Source organism: Nansenia antarctica (assembly GCF_963989245.1).
Source record: "Nansenia antarctica genome assembly, chromosome: 16".
NCBI lineage: Eukaryota > Metazoa > Chordata > Actinopteri > Argentiniformes > Microstomatidae > Nansenia > Nansenia antarctica.
The window spans coordinates 21,247,058-21,263,133 of NC_137686.1; the positions used below are offsets into that span (position 1 = coordinate 21,247,058).

At 41.9% G+C, this 16,076-nt stretch overlaps 1 protein-coding gene across 1 annotated transcript in view; it reads left to right on the forward strand.

The window, feature by feature from the left end:
* Positions 1-5,864: 5,864 nt before the first annotated feature.
* LOC308171411 (rho GTPase-activating protein 29-like) overlaps positions 5,865-16,076 on the forward strand; it is a 28,713-nt gene continuing 18,501 nt past the window's right edge. Inside the window, exons 1-2 of the mRNA XM_080546253.1 lie at positions 5,865-6,177; positions 14,876-15,019. Of these exons, the coding sequence (XP_080402379.1) occupies positions 5,892-6,177; positions 14,876-15,019 (430 nt within the window). The 5' untranslated portion in view covers positions 5,865-5,891. The remainder of the gene's footprint in view (positions 6,178-14,875; positions 15,020-16,076) is intronic.

The window sequence follows — 16,076 nt, forward strand, 5'->3', positions numbered from 1 at the left end:
GCTATGTAGCTAACATGGCACTTTTAAATACTTTTAACAACCACAGCCTCACAGCATCGAGTGAGTAACAATTGTTAAATCAATGATTGACCGTCTGTGTGTGAACAAACAAAATTGTTCAATGACGCTCTTTGCTGTGCTAGGGGCAGTCTGGGCTTGGTCCCAGCAATTAAGTACCATGCTAGCCATGAAGCTTTCATGAATCTCGACCCAGAATAGTGAACAAATATTTCATTTTATCCTCTTGAGGGCCATACTTGAGTTTGCTACAAGTCTGTGTTTATTGGTCTTTCCTCAGTAGACTCGCACACAAGTCTCCGATACCTCAGTGATCTTATGACATGCAAGGTAAACACAATGGTTGCCTTTGTCTAAAATGCAATGCCATACCATACCATGATACCATAACATTGAATGTCCTCAATGCTGCTGTAACTACTCAAGGATAGATGTACATGTACTCTTTGTTTATGCTGACAACTCTCCATGATGTGAAGCGAATCAGACAACTACGAAAGTCCTCAACTGCTTAAAAGGGTTGTACCACCTTTTAAACATGTTTTTCCTCATTTGGCCCTGACCTTGGTTGTAGTTGATTAGCCCAGACAGCTTTTAGTTACATATTTTGCTTCCTTAGATACTGACACAGTAGTGTCACATTTTCGATTAATTCAGAAAACATGTCAAACACCTTACAGGTAAACAAACTAATATAATGACAGAATGTCTCTAAAGATAATGTCTCCATTACATTTCTGTAAAGTCACTTTACTATGCTGTAATCCACTTCAGCATTTTGTTACCATCACAGCACAAATTCAAAGTTGTATTACAAAGTAAGTGACTTCGCAGAAAAAATATATTTTCTTCAGAGAAGGATTCTCTTATAATGAGGTGGATGTAGTGTCTGCAAGTTTTTTTAATACTTATTTCCAGAATGAAGGGGAAAAATATGACCAGTATCTAAGGAAGTAACTCAAAACTGCTTGGGATAATCAACTACAGCCACGGTCCGGGACAACCAGGAAAACATTTGAAAGAAGTGGAACATCACTTTAACTCCTCCTGACCTCAGAAATTCTGACAAGTACCTCAGGCTTTTATATATATACATATATATATATATAAATTATATATCTCCGTTTTGTTGTGTATTACTATGTTTAGTCGTTGATATATTTTATTGCAGGTTTGCCTGTCAATGTTTTTTTTTTTTTTTTTTTTTACAGAGCCTGGTCAGTTGTGCAGAAGGTATTGTTTAAACCTAGAGAGAAGTGACAGTCTTGTAAATATATGTACACAGTTGCCAAACACTGATTTTATACAGTTTTCTGGGCATTAATTGTTTTCATTTCATGTAAATGAAAAGGGACTTTCACTTTAATCTTCTGTATTTAAGAATTAACTCGTCATTATCTGTGATTTTACAAAGTGTTTTCTATAAAATTTTCTAAATGTGGTTGTGTTACTGATTTATGATATTGTCGCTCTGGGTCAGAAGCTGTGTAGCTAGCACTTACATTAGGATGGTTTGTAGAGTGTGTTGCTGTATTGACTTTAAGCAAAAAGAAAAAAGAAAAAAAAGAAGCAGATTGTTGGGTGTTATCAATGACCCTCCCCATTCTCAAAATGCCAGTTTGATCAGTATTACCTCAACATTATTAATCTGCTTAAATTGTAATCCGTTTATTCATAGCTCTGCCAAGTTTTGACGATGCATCTTGTGTGTGGATTCTTTTCCCCCCATGATACTGAATATAACAATGTTCTGTAGCAGCTGCTTCTTTTCTGCCATGCTAACTAGATAAGAATATTTACCATGTTACCATATCCCTGTCTATGATCTATCAGGACAAAGAGTCAATAAATGTTCATCCACAGTTTTGAAAGTGAATTTGTTGAACACACAAATTGTCTCAACAAGTTCAGACTCAGAGTGGTGGCTTCTGTGGTCTCTATGGGTCAAGCAATATACAGTATGTAGCAATAGTCATTATGATTTTATTCATAAGCTCAGTTGTCGAAAAAGAACATCAACTAATGTCTGATGTCTTCTCATGTTGTGCCTGATAACAGCGGTCACGTGTTAGAGTGAAATACAATACGATCAGTTGCTTTTGTTAATGCAGTCTTAGTTACATCAAGCCTTTCTGTACAGAAGCCAATTACCTCAAGCTGCACCTCACTATTAATAACATTCACTAACATTGAGAGAATCTCTATTTGAAAAGTACCAAGTATTGTGTGTATATATGTGTGTGTGTGTGTGTGTGTGTGTGTGTGTGTGTGTGTGTGTGTGTGTGTGTGTGTGTGTGTGTGTTTGTGTGTGTGTGTATACACACATATATATGTATACACACACACACACTACTTCACAATGTAAAGGTATCTTCCTTTCATGTTTTGAATCCTGTGAAAATCCCCATTTAATTTACAGTTGATTATTGTTCATTTGGTATGATTGTGAAGTGATGTCCCCTGTTTGAGTGAGTTTGTGTCTGTGTGTCACTGGCTATAATAACGTATGAATGTCATGTTTTCCTGTAAGCTGAAACATTTAGAAATGGAAACTAGATGGGTGTATTCTCATCTTTTTTGTATATTGAAATAAAATGAAACACTGATTAACCATTGACATGTATCTGTGCATTTTCGTTTATTTCATTCTCATTAGCCTCAGACCTGTACCAAAGTCTTTTAGGTTGAGTAGTGGTTTTCAACCCTCTCCTCAGAGACCACTAGCCGTTCCACATATTTGATCTGTTCCACCACCAGCACACCTGATTCAACTAATCAAGTGCAAAGCAATTAGGATTTGTACTTGATTAGTTGAATCAGGTGGGCTGGTGGTGGAAAATATGTTCCACAAATATGTGGAACGGCTGGTGGTCCCAGAGGAGAGGGTTGAAAACCACTGGAGTAGAGCATCAACAGTAGTATTGTGCACAAACTGACAGCTGTATAGAATATTTCACAGTTTTTCCCCAAAACAGTACTATAAACAGGCTATTGCATGCATTTACTGAATGTGTCACGCCCTCCACTTCTACTTAGCCTGTGCGGCCTCTCTCTCCCCCTTGTCTGTGTGTGTGTGTGTGTGTAGGCGTGGCCCCAGACTCCAGCAACCCAGTTTCATGATCATCACCTGCTCACTTTTCACACCTGTAGTTCATCTTCTCATCAACCAGCAGTCTTTAAACCCCAGCTTCCCATCGCCAGATTGTTTGTTGTTCTTATATGTCAGTCTCCCTCTCGGCCACTGGAATTGTAACAAAGCTTTCCTGCGTCTAGTCTTTGTCTACCATGCGCTGTTCTTTTAGTACCACTGCCCAGTTTCTGCCTACCTGTCCTGTCTGCTTGCCCTGCCACTCAGCCCTGCTTATGCAGTCATCAATTACCTGTATACTTTTTTCACCAACTATGGAGTTTGAGAAACATACGTGGACCTTAATTGTGACAACTGCAGTGGGCAAAACAAGAACATTTTTATGCTGTGGTACTGTGCCTGGCGGACGATGCACGGCCTTCACTCCCTGATTGCAGGCCACACCAAGTTTGGCCTCGACTGGTGCTTTGGCCTGGACAAGCAGTGCTTCAGGAAGACCAGAGTGGACACTTTGGCTGACATTGCTACTGTCGTGAGGGACCGCTCTCCTGTGAAAGAAGTCAAAAGCCCACAGCTTGTTGAACTGGACTGCACAGTGCTTGTCGAAAGAAAGAAACTGGCAACAGCATCTGAGTAGCAGTAACTGAAAATGAACTATAAGGCTGGACATTGACTACTGAACGCTGCACTATTTCCAGCACAACACATCAGCAAATTACTCTTGTTTTTTTCTTCACTTTTCTTCTCTTTGAAAGGCCAATCTGACCCAGTGGCTATCGCTGTCAGTCTAATGGGGGAGTGGTTGGGGGCAGGGTTAACCAGCTATTGTTACCTGGCTGTGGAGAGGTGTGAACAGCTCCTGATCTCTGAGGGACATTTTTCGCTGCTTAGTGATTTCAGGTGTACCAACATTCACAGACGCATATCTTCTTAAAATATAGCAGATTTCGAATCTGGCACATCATTTGAAAATTGACAATCTGTAGGCTACTTTCCTAATCTGTAAAAAAAGAAAAACGGAAAAATTACCTTGGCCTACTTGTTACCCAAAACACCAGCTGCTGTCACCTTTTACCCTGCCCCTCCCCCACCCCCCCTTCCTTCATTAAAACCTGCTTCTTTTACATTATTCGTACGGTGTGCTTTCTCTGTGTCCTGCGCTTGGGTTGCTTAACTGACTTGACAGTAACAATAAGCAGTTTGGAACTGTCCCCACGGTCATCCCTATGGAGGACCAAGTCTGTCAAAATTAACAATAAATATATAGACACATAAATGAATGTATGAACAAATAAATGAATGAATACACACAGTATAACGAATTTATCTATATATTTATTGTTAATTTTGACAGACTTGGTCCTCCATACATCCCTGGCATAGGTATTGTGGCGCTTGTTCTCGCCACTAGATGGCAGTGTTGCAATTTCTGTCAAAATACATTCACAGGTTTCGGTTGGTTTACAGTCGGATACAATGAGTGGATTTGAATTTCGGTTTGATAAACGTATTCAACCTTTAAAACAATACATTTTAACATGAAATACATCTTTCGCATTTTACTAACAAGAATAACTAGTGTATGTGGGCTTCAATAATATAATAAATCAGTAATAAATACAATAACATAAAAATTCCCCATAACCAATCAGAAGTTGCACACAGCGTCACGTGACGGGAGGCCAGGATAGTAAACGGTGATTGAGTTGTGAGCAGAGAGAACTTCGCCAGTGCCTTAAAAAATTCACAACTCATTGTTGTCTCACCGAAGGACGTAATGTAATTTTTTTCTTATTTGGAATATATGAAGGAAGGATTTTCTCGTGAGTTTGGTTAAAATGCCACTAAACTATAAGTCAGGTGAGTTTGTTTTTCCATGATTTTGTACAAGAATGAATCGCTAGTGGCGCTCGAGCGAGATGACATGCCAGCAGGGCAGGGTTACGTAGGTTCCCCCGTGGCGGGGAGGTTAGGCAAAGGTTTACTCAACACTTGAGATCACAGAGTTATGAATATGAATCGTATTTAGGATACTAGGAAAATATCATTTTCATAAGAGTTTGGAAACGTACTGGGCAGAACAACAGTTATATGGGCGCCATCAAACCAAAATATCACATTTTAGCATAGGTCCAGTACGAGTCAAGTCAACTTGATTTGTATAGCACTTTACGTACAGCAATGCTGAGCCAAAGTGCTTCACAGTAAAAATAGATAAAATGCAGGAAACCAGCAAGCACAATGCACACAACACAATGCAACACAAAACATGGCACAATCAAAAGATTTTAGTCAGTAGTAGTGTATAGCCTACATTTTAGAGAGTAATTCTCCAGGCGATCAAATAGTTTGAATAATCTGAATGCTTGCAGACCAACAACACATCACTGCATTACTGTTTGCATTGTGCTTAGTGATTACATGATCAATCTATAACAGATCTATGTCATGTTCCAGGTATTAGGCTACAAGTAATTTCCTTGATTTATAAAAAAAACTAAAGTCTCTGGAATAAACCTACATTTACAGCAATCTTTATGCATTCACACATATTGAGTTAACCAGTCAATAACATGATATCTGTTGTAACCTGGTGCTCATGCTTCTCCTCCTCTATGCTCCTCTCTGTCTGTCAGGGCCAGCTGTCCTGGGTCTGGAGGAGAGTGAACTCAGGGGCTGACCTGGCCTGGGGGCCACTCTGGGAAGAGTGGGCTAACCTGGCCTGGGGGCCACTCTGGGAAGAGTGGGCACCGGGTGGCACCAGCACTGAGGAGTGACTGCTGGGATGTTACGGAAAAGCAGCAGCAACAGTGGTGGAGGGAATAAGCGCTCCCAGGGTCCGTCGTCACACCTCTCCAACCCCCACACTGGCTCCCTCTCGGCTGGCTCCACCAGGACCTGGGACGTGGGTCGGGGCTCCAAGAACTTGAACCCTCTCAGTAGCATGGGGCTCGGGTCCCATGTGGTGGGCGCCCCAGGGGTGGACCCGGACTACGTTATGCAGCTGGTGAGCGACGTACGCCGGTTTGCGGACGTATTGCTCAACCTCAAGGACGCCTTCCATTCAAAAGGTGAGTCACTCTTAAAGTCGTGTTTTCGACGAATGGGCTTACATCATGCATGCCACGCTTTCCAAGAAAACTTCAGTGTGCTGGCGAAGGAATAACAACAACTAGCCCAGTCTAGTGCCAATCTGAAACCCAATAAAGTAAGATTGCTTGCAGTTTGTGTATTGTTCTTCTTATTCTTCTTCTATCATGATTTTGAACGTTATCTTGGTGCATGCAGAAGGTAAACACAAGCCCAGATGTCTGGTTGTTATAGTACCAGTCAGAACCTGTGCACTGTCAGCTTATAGAGGGGCTGATGGCCTCTCTGCTGACACGTTAGTGCTCACGCTGTCCGCTGGGTCACTGACACACACACACACACACACACACACACACACACACACACACACACACACACGCACACGCACACGCACACACACAGCCCTAGCTCCAGGTCTGTCTGTGAATGGGAGTAGGTTGTTTTTCCCATTCCTCTCAGCGGAGGAGTGCGCCTGCCCTCCTCTACATCTGAGTGTTGCAGATGAGTCCCGGCTTGTGTCGTGCTGAGCGTTGCACTGAGCCGTCACAGAAACATTTGGGGTATTTGCCTCCCCATGAAGAATGACTCCTCTCATCCAGGGTGGGGATGTGATCACTCCCATATGACCTGTGGTATCTTTGGCTGTTTGTCTTCCGTTGTCTGGGTGACATGTGTGTTATTGTTATTTTCTGCGTCTATGATATCCACCAAGGGGGATCAGCTGAACTGGGCATTAGTCGGTGCATGATCTGCACCATGTTTCTGCATAGATACTGACATTTTCAAGTTTTCTATATTAAATAGTTATCCCTCTTAACCAGTCAACAATGTATTATTATATATTTTGTTATTTTCTCTCTCTCCTCTCACCCGCCTCCACCCTTTCTATCTTCTTAGCACCTCTTAAATTGGTGGGTTTAAACCTTAACCAGGTGTCTCAGAAGTCAGAACCCACTGAGAGGCCACTGTTTTCAATTGGGAGTAGAGTGGTGGAAATATGCCACAAGGCACGTTAGATTTTGTGTTTTGACAACACTCTTTGCGTTAGTGGCACTGGTATCTTTACGTACGTCAGTTTACCTTTTTCTATCTTTAAACACATAGTAGTAACCTGGGGACTTGATTCAGTCAGGATAACTAGTAGGCTAATTAATTACAGACACATTGTTATGTTCTCCACTGTTGAGCTGACTGGTGGTTTTACTAATGTGATCCTCTTTAACATGTTGTTGGCGTGGGTGGGGGGGGATATCTCATTTTCCCAGGAGGTCTTGACCTTGTCCAGTTTTTGTGTGTGAGGGGGTGTGACCGTAATTGGATTGGATTAATGGCTTGTTTGTTATGGTTTGAGGGGTCTGTAGTACAGAAAGGGGTCTATGGTACAGAAAAAGCAGGGCACACAAGGGTCAGACAGTTCTCTGTTGATCTATAGTGGTAGTTCTCTGTTCCCACTCTAGACAAATAGAAGAAGAGAAGGCATGATCATAGTGATAAAATAAAATTCACTTGCATAGGGAGAAAGTGAGTCTTGGATAAGTGTTCAATAAGATTTGGACTTATCTTATCTAGTCTTGCTCCCTCTGTGGCACATTCTTGGACTGGTCTGACGACCCCAATATCAATAGGCCTAGGCCATGTCTTGTATCAGTACCCTGCTTCCAATCCAATTCAAGCCACAGTTTGTATCATTCCCTGGTCCGCTGCTCTGTTTGATGGGTAGCATGTGTAAGCTGTTTCATCTCGAGGAAAAACAACCAGAAAGCAGCAGGGTTCCATGTGGATGAAGAAAATCCAGCGCAGCAGGATCAGGGAGGGAGCGAGGGAAGGAGGGAGGGAGAGAGAGAAGGAGGGAGACAGGGAGGGTAGGAACATGCCAGCTCTCGTGTTATTCTTTTCATATTTCGACAGGTTTGTCACTGGAGTACAGTGTGAAACCTGATTTTTGGTCTGAAGGACAGGCGTAGCTCTACAAGCGATCTTAGCAAGCCCACATTCCAGTTAAAGTGAAACGTACCCTTCTTAGCTCAGCTCCTCTTCATGTACCGGAGACTTTTGAGAGGCATTTTTGTGGTAGTGCTTATTTTTCCTCCTAAAGCCTCCCTGCAGTCTATAGCTGGGTCTCTATACACACGCTCAGCGTGTCGGCCTGACAGAGGGCCACAGGGGAACCGTATCAGTGACTGTAAGCTATGCTTGAGTCAACCCGACCTACCACAGACATAGTGACACCCACAGAGCTACACCCAAAGGTCCCAGAGGTCAGAATATGGTGTAGATTTACATTTCTTATCCATATGTAATTAACCCCCCTCAGTTTTAGCTCTGGACAATATTGTTCCATGTTGTGGCTCTCAGGTGTATTCAACTCCAAGGAGGATTGTCATGGAGAAACAACCCACTGAAAGAATCTGTCTTGAGTTGTGACTGGTCAGATGACCTTCTGTTCTCGTTCCCCCCTTGTCCCAAGATGGTCTCTGTCTTGTCACACGTCCCACAAGCACACGCTGTTGACCCTTGCCCTCTACCCTCTACCCTTCTTTGGAGGACCTCTATTGAGCCTCTCATTCATTCACAGCTATCTCCTGAGAGATTTATCTAGATGACAAATACTTTAGCTGCAAATAACTTTGCCTTTCCTTTTGAGCAATCAGTTTTGTTCTGCAACTGCATTAGGCTCGACAATTTTAACTTTGCATGACATTACCTTACCAAACATTACCAAACGTTTTGCTATTTGTAATATTAGAGATATTAGGTTTGATTTGTTTTTCCGAGGCAGCTTTCAAGGAACATTTATTGTATTATTTTTTATACTGTAACAACATTTATCTGTGTTGCTTTAGAGAATGCATATGATTTTGATGGAGGTGAAAACAGAGTGATTTGAACGGGATGGAAAAAAGAGTCCTCCACACAGTTGAGTTGCTCTCCCCTTCCCTTCCCCCTCCTCCTGCATACTCTGCATTCCTTTAGAACAAATGTTCACTTGTAGCTATAGCGCCTTCAATTGACTTATTGTAGGTGTGAGGCTCGTTGACAAAAAAAAGCTCAGAGGCTATTGTTTGTTCGTCATTGTGTTTCACCTTTGATTTGATATGCCTTTACCTGTCTAATTCAGTGTTATTTAATTGTTTTAGTTTTTCGGAAAATGGGTGCAGAGTCTGCTTACAAACCCCCTAGAAGAAATATCTCAAGCGAAAAGAGGAGGGAGGACAGTGTAGCAGACTTTTACCCTCAGGATGGTGCCTTGGCAAAAGCTTTCACAGCTATTCAGGCAAAACCACTGAATCAAGATATTTCATTATTTGGCTTTAGCCAACTACAATTTTTTTGTGGTACATTATTAAAAAAAGAGTTAAAAAACGATTTAACTAAAGTATTTTCACTGTTGCATTTTGCATTTTACAGTGGTGGCCAATTCATCCCCAAAATTGTCTTTCTTCACCACAGTTGAAAATGATGGTCAAGAAATGGTCAGCATGCCTGGGCTAAAGATATTCTGTGGGTTCTTTTTGTTTATCAAGCCAAAGCTAAGGGAATGTGTCCGGATGCACAAGTCAATGTCAATGTTTCAGAGAGCTATCCCTGTAATGGCTTTTGTTCCACAGTTACTACAGTGGACATAGTTCACTACACAGTGTTGCAGACAGTCTTCCTGTAGAACTTCTCCTCCCTCCCCTGAATGTCCCTGCTGGATTTGCTTCCTAATTTCAGGTAGAGAAGGAGAACCAAAGTGTTCCGCACCAATGCTTTTACAGTTACACTCCAGGGTTATGCAAACATCTTGCAACAACTTTGTAGAACTTGTGGTCTGAAATCTGTTTGCTCAATTTATATTGCGCATTGTTGAGTTTGTTTAAACAAGCTAAAAGTCGGGACAATATTTACTCCCTTTGTGGGCTTTTCCTTTTTACAATGTAGGGCATTGTAAAAAATAATCAGAAAATGTCTGTCAATTTTGAGGAACATGGTCTGGCTGACTCTTACATCCTCATTCCATTAGAGATGCCTGGGCTTTGTTCAGCAGCCGGTGTCATCATGACACTGTGATAAGATCTGGCACTACTCCAGTTGAACTGCATTGTTCATTCTCTTACAGCACTACTGTTTGATCACAGGATGGCTTGAATCTTGATTTTTTTTTTTTTTTACTGGATTGAAAGCCTAACCCAGCTGTAAGGCTCTGCTCAGATTTCTGTAGGTCTATAGGATTGTCTACTGAATCTACAGAAGGCGTGGACATTTACAAAGTTGTCACAGACATCTCCAATTATTTGCTAGAAATGTTGTGGACTAGTAACTCAATGTTCTCATGTAGTAGCCTCTGAATTGAAATGATTGTATCAGCAATCTGTTGCCTCAACTACCATCTCTTTGTAATGCTGTTTTATGCCAGAGCTGCCTGAACCTGTTTTCTTGATTTTGGTCAAGCGACAATTCTCTATTAACTTGATAAGCTACATCTGCTATTTCATGTTAATTTCTTTAAATTCATTTCTTGAAAAAGGTGAAGTTACAGTCACCATCCAGCTGGAGACGCAGATGTGTTGCCATATACCATTAGTACTGTGTCAAACCTGAAATATTGACAAACCTCCATAAGAAAGAAATCCCTTTTCACGTGTAAGTGCTGGTGGCGTGTTCACCAAAGAGAGAGGCCTAGGTCTTGCTCATAATGGTTTAATGGTTTGCTGCTCTTAAGAGAAAGAAAGGAAAGATTTGTTGGGCTGTAACTTTCCCTGTGATGCTAAAGGATGTTTTTGTGCAAGCCTGTGGTCAGGGTGTGTTTCCTGGGGTGGGGATTTATGGTTATGGGCCCTGAATCTTGGCTCAGGAGATTGGTCACGGCAAGGGGCGGATTGGCCTATGGAGCTTCGGCAAGGGGCGCTGTCCCTGGTGGCGATTGTGTGGGCCTGCTAAAATTTACAACCCCTGGATAAACATGCAGAAAGAGACAAGGCCCCTGAAAAAGGTAGCATCACTACACGATCCAGATGTTTGTTTTTCTGGACGAACGCTGGATTTGCACAGAACTGAGCTAACAGACATAATACAGCCTAGTACTAGGCTATTACTTGTTACGTGTCTGGCATGCTGTTATAACTATTACGTTAGTTCAACTCGTACAGCATGTTATATAGGCTAATAATTTTAAATGCGATCTTTAGTTACAACTTTGGTGACATTCAAATTGTCACTAAACAAGTTACACCATTAACACAGTGCTCTTTCTTTGTTCAAAGTCGTGCTCTCTTAGTGATTCACTCCGAAGATTCTTATCTTACAGGATGCCTGAGGCTGTTTAACTCATTCATGTAATGATGCAGAAAGGCTTAAAAGTCGGACTGGGAAGATCAGAAAGAGATCAGAAAGAACCATTAGTCACCTGATCATGGGCAGGTAGATGTTTACGAAGCGGCCTGTTATTTACTGTCTGTGTGTGATGTCTAGAGGCATCTCTGTCTCCAAACTTGGCAAAGAAATAAATAAAAAGAAAGGCTCCCCAGCAAAGCTCAATTTGTTTGTACATGGAGGAAATTAATGTTTGGAGAGAAGAGGTCCTGACCAAACAATTCCATCTGTTGCAGTTCAGATTGCTGTGGTCAAGGCCCAATAGATCCACTACAGGGAGCATTCCATGAATGTCAAACATTATGTTGTTTGCCATCAATAGAAGGAAGACCTGGAAGGAAGTTTTGATTTGAAACAGGTGATTTTTTTGCAGTTTAAAAGTAAAACACACATGCTACATTTACATTTGAACCGTGTAGTGTATGTTGGACATGATCACAGATCTCATAATGTCTCCAACAGTATGGAGTGGGTAACGACTGACTCGTGCATGGGGCCTGATGTGTCATTTCCCTGGAATGAGGTGGAAGGATATGGGGCTTGATGGGAACAACGTACCCCAAGATCATCTGGTGACGTGGCTGTGACTCCGTCATACCTTTCTCCCGGAATGATCAGAGAGGAACAAAAGGGGGTGCTGCCGGAGGCACAGGGGCATTCAAAAAAGCCCTGTGGTGATTTCTCAAGGAGTGTGTTGCCAGGCATGACTGACGAGTGTTGTTTAGACGAACGGGGAGGCACGTCCAGACAGGCCATGTTGATTGCCTGTTGTTATCAGTGAGGGAAGTGCCCGGGGCCACTGGCAAGCAGTCTGAAGTCTGTATCTGACATAGCCTACTAAGAGCTTAAACAAGACAATGGGCTCAGCCAGTGCCCTTTATGGAATAAGATGTGTTGAAAGTTATTGTATGGTTTGTTTAATGTAATCGCCTTAACTCCCCTTTAATTTGACTAATGATCCATGTTTGTGTAACACCAGGTATCATAAAGTGTAATAGTCTACCCACACACTAAACTAAATAATTTTTTATTAATTAATTAAAATGTTCAGAAAAATATAGATACATGTCAACAACATGTTTTTGTTGTTGTTGTTTTTGAGTTGCATGCCTCTTTTTATGATTATGGTAAGCAGCTCCCTGGAGGAGAAGGGTGTCGCTGAAATCTTTGGTTTGATCTTGGGGGTAAAAAAACATAAAACAAAATAATTAAAAACATGAAGACAACAGACTGAGTGTGAAGTGTGGCTGGGAGCCAGCCTACCACATTTCACCACCGACAGAAACACAAAGGGGTCCATAGTTGGGGCAGAGTCAGTAAGGGGTCTTCCTTGAAACAAACACAAAACAATACCTCGGCCCCCATTATCCAAAGCAGATTTTCAACGAGCATTTTAATTCCATTGTAGTGAGAACATACATTTACAACAGGGCCTAGACTACCCTGATGGAAGACAATTCTTGTGCTCTAGTGAGCACATCACATGATGATGGTGGTGATTGCTGGAAAGTATTTGGTTGCTCCTATTTCTTATTATCTTATTGTCCTTCTTGATATTGTGCAATTAAATATTAATCACCATGAATAAACCAATCATGAATTGGGATAGACCTTTATTGCCTTTTTTTCAATAGGCTGATGATCAATAATTTACTCACATTCTCTCCAGTCGTTAACATAATAGCCTAGTTGTCTAACGATAGCCTAATTGAACTGTGTGCATTCAACTCCAATGGGAAATGAGAGAGATCCTGTCCCTCGTTGAAACCTTGATTGGAATCCTTTATTCAAATGTCACCAGTCACGATCCTCTGTTGTCATTCAAAAACAGATATTGTCCATCATTAGATGCTGTCATATGCAAATTACTAACCAACACTCCTCTTCTGTATGAAAGGGCTCAAACACACAGCTGACCACAAATGAATAGGACGGATGAAAGCAGGGGGGTGGTATTTAACGAAGGCCGGAAGGAGGAAGGAGGGCAATTTCAAAGTGTGAGTGGCACGGTCAGGGATCTCTTGCTCAGGGGAAGCCCTCAAGACGAATTCCCTGCTCCAGATGCCCTGTAATGCCCTCTAATCCTGGGTGTGGCTGGGGGTCAAAGGTAGGGCTGCTCCTATTTTGGGGGGGTTTAATTGAAGGGTGTTTCACCACCCTCATAGCTGTGCTCGGCTGTAGTGCCATGCTACTCAAGTGCTGACTCCTTAGGATAGACATTTATAGCACCAATTTTTTACATGCTTCGTTCAGATAGTTTATGTAAGGTCTGTATTTGGCATAGTGCAATAAGGCTCAGCCTAGATGATGTTTTACAGTCAATTAACTAGTTAGTGAGGGTGGTTGTTGTTGTGAAAAAGAGAGAAGGGGGAATGGGAGTGGTAATGTGTGGGTTGAATTTGGCACGATTAACACACACACACACACACACACACACACACACACACACACACACACACACACACACACACACAAGCTGTAATTCACTTAACTTTCCAATAAATGTAGCCACTCATCTAACCCTCCTAACTTAGTGTAACAGGGTTGATAGAAGACAGATGACTTTTGTTGTTTCCAGCGTCTATTGTCCTTTCAAAACAGTGGGTTAGACATGAACTCACCTCTAGTCTGGTGCCAAGCTGCAGACACACTACTCCAGACCAGGCTGTAGCTAAAACTTTAGATGAACAAGGTTAGAAATGACATTACGTAGCAGCTTGTCAACCCTCTATAGCAGCTTTAACATGCTGATACGGAAGGCCTACCATAGTAGTTGCTTTGTAATTACATAGTAGCTTAGCGGTTCTGTCATTTGTGTCATTACACAAGTAAAATAGAACTGTTAAATGTTTTTCTGTATAGGAAGACATTGTGTCGGCATGTAGAGTTTCTGTTCTTGTAAGCTAAAGTGGAACAGAGCAGTTGCATCGAAAAAAAGCCTTGCAGCTTCTCTCAACCACAACGTATTTATAACTTATTTCCTCCACTGCTTGAACGCTTGCACAACCCTCCAGATAGAGATGACAGATTTATGAATCTATCAACAAACAATCAGCGTCGTTTGTGTATCAAATCTGCTCAGTCAACACCAAAGTAATGCCATGCATTCACTGTGTAATGGGTGACTGATAGGTCGAAATGTGTCACGTCATCATTTTCATTGAACTCTCAGATCAGTGAACATGTATAATGGTGGTTGAATTCCTTACTCTTGAGTGTAGCACATTTTGTTGATCTTATCAAGAAGATGAATAATCTCCTACTCGATTGTAGCACATTGTTAGGTCTTAATCTTATGCACCCTCTGCTTTTTCTCATCTCTTTCAGAGAACCAGGAGGGCCTCCACCAGCTGGTCCAAGAGAGGTTGGGGGAGCTGTTGCGTGTCCTGAAGGCTGTCATCGGCAAACACCAGACTCTGAACTCCGTAGACATCCTCGGAGCCGCCGGCACGGTCATCGCTAAGGTCAAAGGTCAGCATCCTATAGCCATTTGATCTACAATTGGTTGTTCATGAAAGGTGTCGTTTCGACAAGGTTTCTTATGTATATTTCGACCCATGCTCTATTAGAGTTGGCATCTGGTATTATTTCTGAAAGAGTTTTCAGTGTGGAAAATGATTATTGTTGTTTAACAAAGGAATACTTTCTCCTGAATGAATACAAACCAAAGGAATCTCAACGCACAAGTTCATCTGCCAGAAATGTGATCCGCTGTGGGGGTAATTCTTCACTTGGCTTGCGCACAAGAATTTCCAGAGTGTACATGGCTGCAATTTGCATTCCTTATTTCACTGCCGGGGCCTTTGTGCAACAGGCAAACGTGTCCCCAGCTTCATTCTCTTCTTATTATAAAAACATATTCTATCACGACGACTGCCAATAGCCCCAGGCCTGAGCATAGATTAGATTTAGATTTAGATTTCCTGTTAGGACTAGTGGATAGTTGATTCACTTACTTAGTCAAATGTATCGATTATAAGTCGCTTTGGAATAAGGCGTCTGCCAAATGCCAAACATGTAATTAAATGTTAAATATTATGAGTCATGGCCTGTCTGGCAGTACAGTGTCTATCTCATCATCGGAACAACATTCTAACCCTCTGCAATGTGTGTATCTTTGTATCTGTGTGTGTCCCTCATGTCTGTGTTGTGAGAGGTGCTTGAAGAATGCTTAGAATGCAAAAAGGAGACTGAAGACTCCTTCTTTGAAGAATTAGCAAGAAGAATCACGTCATTGCATACCGTTCCGATATATTACGACACTTTACGAAGCATATGAATTAGCAAGGCATATGAATTAGCAGCAATTGCCAATATTTGACAAGACAAGTGCTACTTTACAAGTGCAAGTTCTATCCACTTTAAACCAGCAGACAACTACATACAGTGACATTCCTCTCCACTAGGGGGGGAGTTCTCACCACTCTCCTCTACAATGCTTGGATGGACGTCAGGCCCTCGGGTAACATGATACTGACAGAATCAATGTGCCAAAGAGCGGTAGAAAAAGAAAAGGGTGAGAGAGGTA